We start from the raw sequence: 15,121 nt of genomic DNA, 5'->3' as shown, positions 1-15,121 counted from the left end.
AGACAGGTTAGTGTGTGGGTTGAACAGTGAGTCGATTAAAAAGAGGCTGTTAACAGAGAAGGATTTAACATACCAAAGAGCAGTTGAACTAGCAGTTTCAATAGAAACAGTGGCACGTGAATCTCAACAGCTTAGTAGCTCACAGAAGGTGAACGCTGTCTCTCTCTCCTTGCCACCGGGCCGTAAATGCACTCGTTGTGGTAGAGTAAATCACAAAATGGAGGAATGTTTTTACAAGGACCAGTCCTGCCACAATTGTGGAAAAAGGGGGCACATAGCTCGTATGTGCAGGGAGGATAAAGGGGGACCGAAGACAACAAATTTTGTTGTGGTTAAAAAGGGACAGAAAACGAAAGGAAAATTCAAAAAGAGGGCCGATCAGGTAGAGGCGGAGACTAAGCCCAGCGACCCAGAGACAACAGATTCAGATGGGGTGGGAGGCTTACATGTAGTGGAGGTAGAAAAAAGCGTTAAACATGATAGCGCTGCGTCAGCGATTATCTGGGTTAGACCCAAAGTGGAGGGACAAACTATAGAAATGGAGTTAGACACAGGTGCGGCAGTGTCGATCATTTCAGAAAAACTATACAATGCTAAATTTAGCCAGTTACGCCTCCGTACCACCAACCTACTGTTGAGATCGTATACAGGGCAGGTTATGAACACCCTTGGGGGTAATAAAAGTAGACGTGCGTCTCAACAAACAACGGGCACGTCTCCCCCTGTATGTGGTTAAGGGTGACGCTCTCCCTCCTTTTGGACGAGAATGGTTGCGAAAAGTAAAGTTAGACTGGACAATGATTAAAACTATTCGAGCTACACATCCCATACAGGAAGACCGCACAATGGCGACAGTACTAGACAGCCATGCCAGGGTGTTCCAAGAAGGTCTAGGTACACTAAAGGGCTTTGAGGTGGCGTTAACCCTCAAGCCGGTGCATCAACCGAAGTTCTTCCAAGCACGGGCGGTGCCGTATGCACTTCGGCCGAAGGTGGAGGAGGAATTAGAGCGTTTGGAACAGGGGGGCGTACTGTCTCCAGTACAGTTTAGTGAATGGGCTACTCCAATTGTACCCATTGTAAAAAAAAATGGGAAAGTACGTATATGCGGAGATTTTAAAGTGACCTTGAATCCCGCGCTTTGTGCTGAACACTACCCCATTCCGAGGATAGTAGATCTTTTCGCATCGCTAGCAGGGGGGCAGCGTTTCAGCAAATTAGATCTGGCGAACGCATATTTACAGGTGCCGGTTCAGGAAAGCTCCCGTAAATATCTGACCATTACCACGCAGAAGGGAATGTTTTGCTATAACCGTCTTCCCTTCGGGATCACCTCTGCGCCGTCAATCTTTCAGCGAGTCATGGACCAAGTGTTGCAGGGCCTCCCCAACGTCCATTGTTTCCTGGACGACATTTTGGTGACTGGGGAGAACGATGCAGATCACCTAAAAAACTTAGATGCAGTGTTGGGCCGATTGGGAAAATTCGGTTTGCGAGTACAGAAGGAGAAATGTGAATTCTTCAAGAGTTCATTAGAATATTTGGGGCATGTCATTGATAAAAAAGGGCTACATAAGTCCCCAGAGAAGCTTAAGGCCATAGCGGAGGCCCCAGCCCCCATTAATGTGAGTCAGCTCCGTTCTTTTTTGGGCCTGATAAACTATTATGGGCGTTTTGTTAAAAACATGGCAACCATGCTCAGCCCGTTACATGAGCTGTTGCACACCAGAGTGGCATGGAAGTGGTCACCTGAGTGTGAGAAAGCCTTTAAGGCAGCAAAAGACCATTTGCAATCAGAACAGGTGCTAACGCATTATGACCCCAGGTTGCCCCTGCGGATAGCGTGTGACGCGTCGCCGTACGGGGTGGGCGCGGTACTTTCGCACGTGATGCCCGGTGGTGAGGAGAGACCCATAGCCTTTGCCTCTAGGACACTGAGCAAGGCAGAGCAAAATTATGCTCAGATTGAAAGGGAGGCGCTGGGAATTATTTTTGGGGTACGTAAATTCCACGCCTATTTGTACGGGTGCCATTTTACACTACTCACAGATCACAGACCGCTGACAAGTATATTGAGTCCCAGTAAGGCGACGCCACCTATGGCGGCCGCACGACTGCAGCGGTGGGCGTTAGTGTTAGCGGCACACAACTACACAATCCAATACAGGAAAGCAGCAGATCATGGGAATGCAGATGGTCTCTCACGGTTGCCACTGCAGGTAGCGCATGGGGAAAAGCCAGACGCAGTAGATAGGGTGACAGTACATCACCTTGAGACACTCCCAGAGGACAGTGAAGATATTAGGAAGGGAACTAAATATGACCCAGTGCTCTCTAGGGTAGTAGATATGGTAGTTTCAGGCCAGTTTGTTGGAACAGTTGGGCAGAATGACGCGTTGGCACCCTTCTACATGCGACGAGACGAACTGACGGTGATCCAGGGGTGTTTGCTATGGGGCAGTAGAGTGGTGGGGCCTCCAGCGTTGAGACCGCAGCTTCTGAAGGAACTACATGCCGGGCACCCAGGCATGGTCAAGATGAAGGCCATTGCACGGAGCCATGTCTGGTGGCCGGGGTTAGACGCCCAGATTGAACAGCAGGCCAGGACATGCTCTACGTGTCAACGGAACCAAAAGAACCCGGCGCTCTCCCCACTACACACCTGGCCGTGGCCGGGATCTCCATGGCAACGGATCCATGTGGACTTTGCGGGGCCGTTCGAAGGACACATGTTCTTGGTGGTGTTGGATGCGTACTCTAAGTGGCCGGAAGTACAGGTGATGAAAACGACGACGACGGAGAAGACTGTACAGGCCCTGAGGAGTATGTTTGCCCGCAACGGAGTACCAGAGACACTGGTTAGTGACAATGGGCCACAATTCACAGCGGCAGAGTTCGGGGCATTTCTCCGGGCAAACGGAGTGAAGCACAAAAGGTCAGCGCCATTTCACCCCGCCACGAACGGTCAAGCAGAGCGTTTTGTGCAGACGCTGAAGCGTTCATTGAAAGCGTCTAGGGGAACATTTACGCTGCAACATCGAGTGGAGGCATTTTTACTCAGCTACAGGAATGCGCCTCACATGACGACGAGTGAGTCTCCGGCTATGCTCTTCCTGCGCCGTCGGCTCCGCTCTCGCTTGGACCTTGTGGAGCTGGCGCAGGAGGGCCAACGAGAACGCAGAGATCTGGTGGCTAAGGACAGACGGTTTGCAGTGGGGGAGGCCGTGCTGGTGCGTGATTATCGACGGGGGGAGGAGAAGTGGATGCCTGGACTGGTGGCATCACAAGAGGGACCGGTATCCTACTCCGTGGATGTGGGGGCAGGCGCACTCTGGAGACATCACACAGAGCAGATGAGAGCCGGTGACCGTGCGCTTTTGGTTCCCACTGGTCCAGAGCAACCAGCTGTGCCGAGTGAACTGACAATTGGGGCCCAGCCGGTTGCTCCCCCCCTTTCTCCGGCAAGAGGGGATGCTCTGGGAACCGGGACAGTCGCCCCCGAGCCAGGAGGGTCACCCAGACGGACAGCGGATGTTGGCGCGCCAGGCCGGAGGTATCCACTCCGGGTTACCAGAGCTCCAGACCGCCTTAATCTCTGAACTAGGGGCGTGGGTTGTTAGAGAGTCATGTCACGTTTTGGGGCAGAATAATCCCCGTTGACTGACTCCGAGGTTCGGGGGTAGTCTACCCCCCGGCCTCAGTAAGCATGTATGTGTTTAAGTTTGAGTTCCCTATTTACAATAGCCCCCTAAGTGGGTATTTCAATGTATTTTATGGTTACACCGCCGATTCGCACAAAGCATCATTTTGCACATAACACACGTTCTAAGTGCTTATGGCCTAGTCTGTTTTTATAGGCTGGGGTTAATAGGGGTGGTTTTAGGTGGGTGCGAATCTGAATAAGTGGGGAGGGATGTTGTGTATTGAGCTGTATGTTTTGTCTGCATGGTTACACCCAGTGACCACCAGGGGGAGTGCCAGGTGGGTTCATATATGTTGGGTTGAACTTCCGTTCGGTGTGTGGCAATAAAGCTGTCTAACGTCTACACCAGCTCCCGACTCGGCTCTCGTGATTACATAGATAAGGTGAAATAGGAGGATGATTGTTAGTGTTACATACTAACAGTCAGTATACAATAAGAGTCAAGGCCAACAAGTGTCTAATAACTAGTTAGCTAGCTAGAGTCAAGGCCAACAAGCGTGTAATAACTACTTAGCTCGCTAGAGTCAAGGCCAAAACAAGCCTTTAATATTTAGGTAGCTTGCTGGTGTCAATGCTAACAAGGCTAGAAACGGTGTAATACCTAGATAGCTGGTAAGAATTAGGGCTAACAACTGCGTAATACAAGTTAGCCAACAAGCGTCTAATAACTAGTTAGATAGCTAGAGTCAAGGTCAAAAAGCGTGTAATAACCAGTTAGCTAGCTAGAGTCAAGGCCAACAAGCGTCTAATAACTAGTTATCTAGCTAGAGTCAAGGCTAAAAAGCGTGTAATAACTACTTAGCTAGCTAGAGTCAAGGCCAACAAGCGTCTAATAACTAGTTAGCTAGCTAGAGTCAAGGACAACAAGCGTGTAATAACTACTTAGCTCGCTAGAGTCAAGGCCAAAACAAGCCTTTAATATTTAGGTAGCTTGCTGGTGTCAATGCTAACAAGGCTAGAAACGGTGTAATACCTAGATAGCTGGTAAGAATTAGGGCTAACAACTGCGTAATACAAGTTAGCCAACAAGCGTCTAATAACTAGTTAGCTAGCTAGAGTCAAGGTCAAAAAGCGTGTAATAACCAGTTAGCTAGCTAGAGTCAAGGCCAACAAGCGTCTAATAACTAGTTATCTAGCTAGAGTCAAGGCTAAAAAGCGTGTAATAACTACTTAGCTAGCTAGAGTCAAGGCCAACAAGCGTCTAATAACCAGTTAGCTAGCTAGAGTCAAGGCCAACAAGCGTTTAATAACCAGTTAGCTAGCTAGAGTCAAGGCCAACAAACCTTTAATAATTAGGTAGCTAGCTGGTGTCAATGCTAACAAGGCTAGAAACGGTGTAATACCTAGACAGCTGGTTAGAATTAGGGCTAACAACTGCGTAATACAAGTTAGCCAACAAGCGTCTAATAACTAGTTAGCTAGCTAGAGTCAAGGCCAATAAGTGTGTAATAACACATAGCTCGCTAGAGTCAAGGCCAACAAGCCTTTAATAATTAGGTAGCTAGCTGGTGTCAATGCTAACAAGGCTAGAAACGGTGTAATACCTAGATAGCTGGTTAGAATTAGGGCTAACAACTGCGTAATACAAGTTAGCCAACAAGCGTCTAATAACCAGTTAGCTAGCTAGAGTCAAGGCCAACAAGCGTGTAATAACTACTTAGCTAACTGGAGTCAAGGCCAACAAGCGTGTAATAACCAGTTAGCTAGCTAGAGTCAAGGCCAACAAGCGTGTAATAACTACTTAGCTAACTGGAGTCAAGGCCAACAAGCGTATAATCACTAGTTAGCTCGCTAGAGTCAAGGCCATCCATCCATCCATTTTCTACCGCTTGTCCCTTTTGGGATCGCGGGGGGTGCTGGAGCCTATCTCAGCTGACGAGCCTTTAATAATTAGGTAGCTAGTTGGTGTCAGTGCTAACAAGGCTAGAAACGGTGTAATACCTAGATAGCTGGTTAGAATCAAGGCTAACAACTGTGTAATAACCAGTTAGTTGGCTAGCATTCACAAGTTAGCATTCACAAGCCTGATGGCCTGTGGGTAGAAACTGTTTCTCAGTCTCGTAGTCCTGGATTTCAGGCTCCTGTATCGTCTGCCTGATGGTAGGAGGCTGAAGAGACTGTGCTGGGGGTGTGTACTGTCCTTTATGATGTCGTGTGCTCTCCTGGTGGCCCTGGTAGAGTACATGTCCTGTAGTGAGGGGAAGGCTGCTCCTGATATGTGCTGAGCAGTTTTAATCACTCGCTGGAGTGCCTTCCTGTCCTTAGCAGTGCAGTTTCCATACCAGACCGTGATTGAGCTGGTAAGGACACTCTCAAACGTACTTCTATAGAAGTTGCTGAGAATTTTGGGTGGCATGCCAAATTTTGTCAGCCTTCTTAGGAAGCACAGTCGCTGCTGGGCTTTCTTTATTGTTGTTGTGACCCTAGGTGAGGTCCTCGCTGATGTGGGTCCCAAGGAATTTAAAGGTTTTCACCCTGTCCACCTCTGTCCCCCCTATGTACAGAGGTGTGTACTGTGCACTCTTTCTCCGTGGGTCAATAATCATCTCCTTGGTCTTGTCTGTGTTCAAGGAGAGATTATTATCCTGACACCAGGCCACCAGTTCCGCTACCTCCCTTCTGTACGCTGCCTCAGCTCCCCCGGTGATCAGTCCGACGACCGTAGTATCATCTGCAAACTCGATGATACTGGTGTTGTTCTGGGAGGCCACACAGTCGTGTGTGAAGAGGGTGTACAATAGGGGGCTCAGCACGCAGCCTTGGGGGGGGGGGGGGGGGTCCCTGTGCTTAGAACCTTTGTGCCTGATGCCTGGTTGCCGACTCTGACTGACTGGGGCCGGTTTGTGAGAAAGTTCAGGACCCAGTCACAGAGAGCCGGTGTCAGACCAACAGTGAGGAATATATATATATTCATGTCACACTTAAAGGCCTACTGAAAGCCACTACTAACGACCACGCAGTCTGATAGTTTATATATCAATGATGAAATTTTAACATTGCAACACATGCCAATACGGCCGGGTTAACTTATAAAGTGCAATTTTAAATTTCCCGCGAAACTTCCGGTTGAAAACGTCTATGTATGATGACGTATGCGCGTGACGTCAATGGTTGAAACGGAAGTATTCGGACACCATTGTATCCAATACAAAAAAGCTCTGTTTTCATCGCAAAATTCCACAGTATTCTGGACATCTGTGTTGGTGAATCTTATGCAATTTGTTTAATGAACAATGAAGACTGCAAAGAAGAAAGCTGTAGGTGGGATCGGTGTATTAGCGGCTGGCTGCAGCAACACAACCAGGAGGACTTTGACTTGGATAGCAGACGTGCTATCCGACGCTAGCCGCCGACCGCATTGATGATCGGGTGAAGTCTTTCGTCGCGCCGTCGATCGCTGGAACGCAGGTGAGCACGGGTGTTGATGAGCAGATGAGGGCTGGCATAGGTGGAGCGCTAATGTTTTTATCATAGCTCTGACGAGGTCCCGTAGCTAAGTTAGCTTCAATGGCGTCGTTAGCAACAGCATTGCTAGGCTTCGACAGGCGGCAAAGCATTAACCGTGTGGTTACAGGTCCAGTGTTTGGTTCGGTGTCTCCTGATAGTAGTATTGTTGATCTGCTGTCTAACCTTCCAGTCAGGGGCTTATTTCTTTTGTTTCTATCTGCATTTAAGCACGATGCTATCACGTTAGCTCCGTAGCTAAAGTGCTTCACCGATGTATTCTCGTGGAGATAAAAGTCACTGTGAATGTCCATTTCGCGTTCTCGACTCATTTTCAAGAGGATATAGTATCCGAGGTGGTTTGAAATACAAATCCGTGATCCACAATAGAAAAAGGAGAAAGTGTGGAATCCAAGTAGCCCTTTTACCTAAGTTACAGTCAGAGCGAAAAAAGATACGTCCTGCACTGCACTCTAGTCCTTCACTCTCACGTACCTCATCCACGAATCTTTCATCCTCGCTCAAATTAATGGGGTAATCGTCGCTTTCTCGGTCCGAATCGCTCTCGCTGCTGGTGTAAACAATGGGGAAATGTGAGGAGCCCTTCAACCTGCGACGTCACGCTACTTCCGGTACAGGCAAGGCTTTTTTTTATCAGCGACCAAAAGTTGCGAACTTTATCGTCGATGTTCTCTACTAAATCCTTTCAGCAAAAATATGACAATATCGCGAAATGATCAAGTATGACACATAGAATGGATCTGCTATCCCCGTTTAAATTAAAAAAATTCATTTCAGTAGGCCTTTAAAGTAGTTTTTCATTTTGTGTTAAGATGCATTAGAAGACATTGTCATGAAAATGAAAATAACGTATATTAAAATAAGATTGTGCCTCCCAACACCGTAGTGTGAGACAAGCATGTGTCTCTGATAGTTTATCACCTCTTTGTTGCAATGACAGGAAAACGCATTTCAAGCCAACACCTTAAGCGTGAATTGAACGTGGAATTACTAGTTGAAATATATTTGGAGGATTCACACGAGAGCAAAACGTGTGACAAGCAACCCCGGAAAAGATGTGCCCGCTGACAAACTGCCCGATAGAAACGTCATAATTGTGGTGTGAGCCCCTGATGTAACACCTCTCCTCCCTTGTCTCCGCCTGCGCTCTGTCCTTGTCCACCTTACGGCACGACCCCTAAATAAATCAGGATGCGCTTGTATTTCTTTTTAGTGGAGGCCTGCCCGGACAAAGCGAGTGCAGTGATGAAACATAACCTGGGTTAATTCGACGTAACCCATGCACCACACAATTGATCTGTTTGTCAATAGAGCACTGAGGTCGCTAGTATTTATCCGGACTTAACAACGTATCGTCTTTAGAATGCGTCACGCTCGCGTGCGTCCTAATAAAGGGCGAGCGGCGACGGCTGTAGATGAACGCACGCGTGCAGTGCAAGCATGAGCCGTAAAGATCGTTACACTTTGTCTCATTAGCATATGACCAATGTCACATTAATAGTGAGCTCTGTCAAAAAGTGTATTTTTCCTGTTGAATTACAGTCTTGTCCACAATATTGAGCTTTTTCTTGGTCTAAACCAGGGGTGTCAAACTCAAATACAGAGTGGGCCAAAATTTAAAACTGAACATAGCCGCGGGCCAAGATTGAACAAATTAACCTTTAACGTACTCTACGAGCTATCGTCACGTCCGCTTTTCATCCATTCTAACATCGTTCAGACCCAGTCACAAAATATGTGCGGCTTCTGTACGCACACACGAGCGAATGCAATGCATACTTCATCAACAGCGATACAGGTTACACTGAGGGTGCCAGTATAAAAAACTTTAACACTGTTCAGTGTTTCCCATAAACTGCCAAAATATCTGTGGTGGTGGGGGCGTGGCTATGGGCGTGGTCACCATGACATCATCGAGTAATTTGCATAATTTATTTCAATGATAAGATTTTCTCTAAAAAGGCTAAAAAAAATGTATACTTACTAATTAATAATAACAGTTTTGTTTTAAACGTCCATCCATCCACCCATCCATTTTACAATATAATTACAACACTTTATGTTCATATTTATATACAGATTTGAACAATAAGTTATTCACTGAAATATATTTATTAATTGTGGTTCTTACAAAAAATATATCTTATAAAATATAAAAGCTAAAATGTCTCTTAAAGCTCTGCCCCTTTAATTAGTGCATACTAAATAATTTAACTTTAGCCTACTACTACAACCATATTATTTACCAGCAACATAAAGTGAAACAGAGGCAGAGGTGTCCTGCCACAGTCAGTAACAAATAAACAGAAAACAGTAGTGGTCAAATACAAATAAGGCAACAAGAGAAGTATCCTACACTTCTCTTTTGTGAAGTAAATCTGAACAGCCTATATGGGCATCTACATCAACTATATGATTTGCCTGAGAAGCTGGACAGGACAAAAAAAAAAAAAAAAAAAGTTTTTATTTTATTTTATTTTTTTATTTTATTTTGTTTTTTTAAATTTATTTGTGGCGGACGTAATTCTTTCGTGGCAGGCCACCACAAATAAATGAATGTGTGCTAAACACTGCTGTTAGAAATATGCGCCACACTGTGAACCCACACCAAACAAGAATGACAAACACATTTCTGGAGAACATCCGCACCGTAACACAACAGAACAAATACCCAGAACCCTTTGCAGCACTAACTCTTCCGGGACGCTACACAATACACCCCCGCTACCACCAAACCTCCCCGCCCACACACACACACACCTTATAACGTCCCGGAAGAGTTAGTGCTGCAAAGGGTTCTGGTTTGGTGTGGATTCACAGTGTGGCGTATATTTCTAACAGTGTTAAAGTTTTTTATTCTGCTACCCTCAGTGTAACCTGTATCGCTGTTGATGAAGTATGCGTTGCATTCTAATGTGTGTGCGTGCAGAAGCCGCACATGTAATGTGACTGGGCCAGCGCTGGCTGGCTGGCGTTTGGAAGACTCCCGGGAGGATCGGCGGGCCAGCTCTAGTGTTAATTTGATATCGCCTCAAGGGCCAAGTGAAATTACACGGGGGCCAGAGTTTGACACCCATGGTCTAAACACTGAAATGATGGACCTTTCTTGGAGACAATCACAAATATAGTTTTCAATTTTTCCAAATGCGCTAGCTCAATGCTAATTGACATTGTATTTGCCATAAACATGCTATTGATTAGCATAATTATTACCGTATTTTTCGGACTATAAGGCGCACTTAAAATCCTTTAATTTTCTCAAAAATCGACAGTGCGCCTTATAAGCCGGGGCGCCTAATGTACGGCATGATTCCGGTTGTGCTTACTGACCTCGAAGCAATTTCATTTGGTACATGGTGTAATAAGTGTGACCAGTAGATGGCAGTCACACATAAGAGATACGTGTAGACTGCACTATGATGGCAGTAAACAACACCTAAACTTTAGATGTTCCATTGAGAATATAGAACATTACACACGGTGTGGCGCGGTTGGGAGAGTGGCAGCAACCTGAGGGTTCCTGGTTCCATCCCCAGCTTCTAGCAACCTAGTCACGTCCGTTGTGTCCTTGAGCAAGACACTTCCCCCTTGCTCCTGATGGGTCGTGGTTGGGGCTTTGCATGGCAGCTCCCGCCATCAGTGTGTGAATGTGTGTGTGAATGGGTGAATGTGGAAATAGTGTCAAAGCGCTTTGAGTCCCTTGAAGGTAGAAAAGCGCTATACAAGTATAACCCATTTACCATTTACCGACTTCGGTAAGCTATGAAGCCGCACCGCTTGATGGATTGTCGGCGCATTAAACATACAAGTATTATTAGGGTGTGTCTATAAGGACCACAAAATGGCACCTATTAGCAGACATATTACCTGGTGTATTCTTTCGCAATATCATACAAAAAACAACGTTTCTTACCTTCTGGTACCTGCTGATCTGTATTTGGGATCTGCATAAGTCCTGAAAATTGTAGTCCGTGCTGACACCGTGGTCGAGACGAGAGACGCTCAGAAAGCGGCTTGAAACTGGTCTGTAAAACATAATCTCTGCAACATTTTGACCAAAGAACCACCATTACATGTTATGTAGACCACAAGGAAGTGTTTTACATTTAGAAAAAAATAATTTTATGACACCTTTAATGCGCCTTATTGTCAGGTTCTAACACTGATGACATCTATTAAACAGACAAGAAGCAAGGAATCATGCAAAGACAGAGTTCAATCTAGCTCAATGAGGAGAGACGTTTTGGGCTGGACTCTAGTTACAGAAACAACCTACGCCCTAAAGTCCAGCCCATGTGCTCCTCTATTTATTTGGGAGGTCCCTGGTTACATCACTGAGGTCTCCTCTAAAAGGAGTGGCCACACATTTCATGCAAAGCAGCTTCCAGTACGCACAATACGTGACGGAATGTGCTGGGGCCTTGTGATTGCCTTGTCTCTGCTTCATCTGCGTGCTGTCGTCTTATCTTCGTTGAGGTCCTTGAAGTCCTTGGCTGTTAGTGGGCTAAGACAAACAAAATATCTGCGGCGAGGCAAACCCTCACATGCCGTGACTGACAACAACTTTTGTCCTTGCACAGATAGAAAAGTACAACTTGAGCACAATAGCTAATAACTATAGCAACGGCCTTTAAGCATAAGAGTTGTGTGATAACTTACACATAATTATTCTAACACTTATAATCCGGTGCGCCTTTTGTATGAAAACAGACCTGAATAGGCATCGGCAGTGCGCCTTTTAATCCGGTGTGCCTTATGGTCTGAAAAATACGGTATATGGGTTTTTTAAAAACTCCAAAATGTGATAATGAAAAGTAAATGTGCATGTTTACAATCAAACAGCTGGTTTGTAATAAGTGCAACTCTTACACTCAAAGTCTAAGGTGGGAATTTTTGGCATTTTCATGATCTGATTCCAATTCTTGGGGTGGCGATTCCATTCGGAATCAATTCTCGAGTCAAACCAATTCTGGCAATGTATTATTTCATAATATAATTATAATAACACCTTTTCTAAACAGGTTCCAGGTTACAAAATTATTTTTTTTCTGCGGACGTGTACGTGCATCTAGTATGCATGGAGATGGCTTAAAAACGTCCTTTTAAAAATGCATTCTAAAAAGCAATAAACACAAACATGTTCTTTGTAAATCGATTTTTTTTTCTCTCAAAATTATGCATCGATTTAGAATCGGATCAATAAGAACACTTTGTAGAACTTAACAAAAGAAGAGATTGGCACACGCAACTTAACGGCAAAGACTACTTCCGGGCTAAAGCGACACACCAAAGTCTTTACACTGCTGGCATCTAATGTATTAGAATTGTAACTGCATGCAATGGCAGTGTATTATATAATACTTGCAAATTAGACTTACTGGATAAGCTGGATAACAACTGGAGGTTGGGGAGTATTAATAACAATTTATAAATATATTTTTTAAACAATTAACATTTATTAACACATTTGAATACACACAAAAGTTCCAGGAATTGGTACCGGATTGATTCAAATGTAAGAGGTACCATCCCTAATCGCCACATCATAATCATAGAAAGTAAGACAAATACTGCACAGTAATAAATACACTATAAGACATAAATAAGGCTTAATTTAATCATTTAGGCCAAAAAATTATTAAGAATAAATATGCTTTAAATTATTTTTTTCTATAGGTATAGTAAAGCCTCAAATATTTGAAGTGCGATGTGGAAAGAAAGTCTTACATTTTGGCAGCCATCTTACTATCTATTTTCAAATGAGAATAATATAGAAATGAACCTTTAGAGCAGTGGTCCCCAACCACCGGGCCGTACCGGTCCGCGGACCGATTGGTACCGGGCCGCACAAGAAATTCAAAAAAAAAAAATAAAAAAAAAAATATATATATATATATATATATATATATATATATATATATATATATATATATATATATATATATATATATATATATTTTATTTTTTTATTTTTATTAAATCAACATAAAAAACAAAATATATATCAATATAGATCAATACAGTCTGCAGGGATACAGTCCGTAAGCACTGATTGTACACTTATACACACACCGTAATAATACTCCTATGTTGAAGCACAGTACAATCCATCAAGCGGTGCGGCTTCATAGCTTACCAAAGTCATACTAAAACATTTCGATAGATTTTTGAGCGCCGTGTGTAATGTTCTATATTTTCAATGGAACATATAAAATGTTGGTGTTGTTTACTTGAGTCATATTGCAGTCTACACGTATCTCCTATGTGTGACTGCCATCATATTGCAGTCTAGACGTATCTCTTATGTGTGACTGCCATCTACTGGTCACACTTATCATTACACCATGTACCAAATAAAATAGCTTCGAGGTCGGTAAGCACAACCAAAATGATTGCATACATTAGGCGCACCGGGTTATAAGACGAACTGTTGAGTTTTGAGAAAATGAAAGGATTTTTAGTGCGCCTTATAGTCCGAAAAATACGGTAGTCCATGTACAGCTTGTATAGCAGTGTAGTTTCGGTATCCCCTGAAAAAGAGTTAACAACAGACATCCGTCGTTGTCTGAAACGCTGGCGTCACAAGTGAGTACCAAGATAATTGTGTCTTGCCTCCAGTCAAACAAGGTGCGCCGTCATTTCTTTGCCCTGATCGCGGTCTCACAGGCTCTGTCTTTGTTTAGCCTTTAATGCAGTGATTCTCACACTGTGGTATTTTTTGATATTCAAACTTTGTGTAATGTTACAATGACCAAAAATATTAAATAAAACCTCTGCCTTGTTTTTAATTAATACTTAGGCCTACTATGCTGCTGTATTAAAATGTTGAGATTTAAAAATAAATTAATGTTGCACAGCTCTGATTTAAAAGTGGTAAACAGTATTTTCCCAATTCACAAAAATATGGCGCATCTACTGTACATTAGGATGTTTTTGGTTGGATTTATTTGTCTTTTTTATGAAAATACACACAGACGAATGGCTGTTTCACTATTTCAAAGACAAGCAGCAATTAAATACGACAAAAAATGAATAAATAACAAAACATATTGTGTGCAGTCCAATTATAGTAATATTACCATAAGGCAGTAGAACAGACTGTTGTCTAAATAAGACTCGGGTGAAAGTGTGCAACATAAATATTCCGACCCACAGACTATTAAACAGCCTGTGCAAAATACTGCATTTTAATGTTGCAACATTACAGCACAACCCGGAACGTCTCGGCGTTGATTGCCAGAGTTTTGATGATTATCCAACTCACCGTACCGCTGCGGGAGAGGCAGCCTCGTTTGTGGGATTGCCAATCAAAACAGTCGTTAAAACTATAAGGCATGATAGGCTGTCACTCTTCTTCCTGCTGATTCCACGGGACAATTTAGTGGTCTCACATCCCGAGCCTGTTTGCATGCCGGTGGAATCCAAAATATTATTTGTTTTTTTTTCACCATCAGCGAGCGAGAGACACGCGCTTTTGAAAAGAGTGGCTAATTAAACGACATTGATTTAGCACAGGCACAGTGGGACATGAGGCCCAGAGCCAACAACTTTGGAATGTCGCAAAGGACTTGCTCTTAATTTTGATTAAAAACTAGCTGTTATTTTTGTACAGCCTAATTTTTTAATTCCTGTGGGTGGACTTTATTAATACAGATATATATATATATATATATATATATATATATATATATATATATATATATATATATATATATATATATATATATATATATATATATATATATATATATATATATATATATATATATTTTTTTTTTAAACTGAAAAACTGTGAATAATATGTGCCAGTTATATCTCTGCTAAACAGAACATACAAAATCTGGTTTTAGCCAGATTGCCAAAGTAAATGTAATCCCCGTGATAAAGAAGCACAATGGCCGATCAAAATGCACGGCACACCTCTGAGGTGAACATTTGGAGGAAAAAAAAACA

General features: G+C 43.6%; 2 protein-coding genes across 3 annotated transcripts in view; both read left to right on the top strand.

Annotated features, from left to right (window-relative positions):
* The window catches only part of LOC133634106 (protein sidekick-1-like), a 962,694-nt gene that overhangs the window by 94,726 nt on the left and 852,847 nt on the right, over positions 1-15,121 (top strand). The gene's annotated exons all lie outside the window — the stretch shown is intronic.
* Positions 799-3,599, top strand: LOC133633427 (uncharacterized protein K02A2.6-like). The gene has a single exon (XM_062025952.1). It carries the CDS (start codon positions 846-848, stop codon positions 3,597-3,599), a length of 2,754 nt encoding a protein of 917 aa, XP_061881936.1. The 5' UTR covers positions 799-845.

Source organism: Entelurus aequoreus, linkage group LG18 (assembly GCF_033978785.1).
Source record: "Entelurus aequoreus isolate RoL-2023_Sb linkage group LG18, RoL_Eaeq_v1.1, whole genome shotgun sequence".
Classification (NCBI taxonomy): Eukaryota; Metazoa; Chordata; class Actinopteri; order Syngnathiformes; family Syngnathidae; genus Entelurus; species Entelurus aequoreus.
The sequence above is the reverse complement of the archived record's forward strand: the minus strand, read 5'-3'. Positions and strand labels throughout refer to the sequence as shown.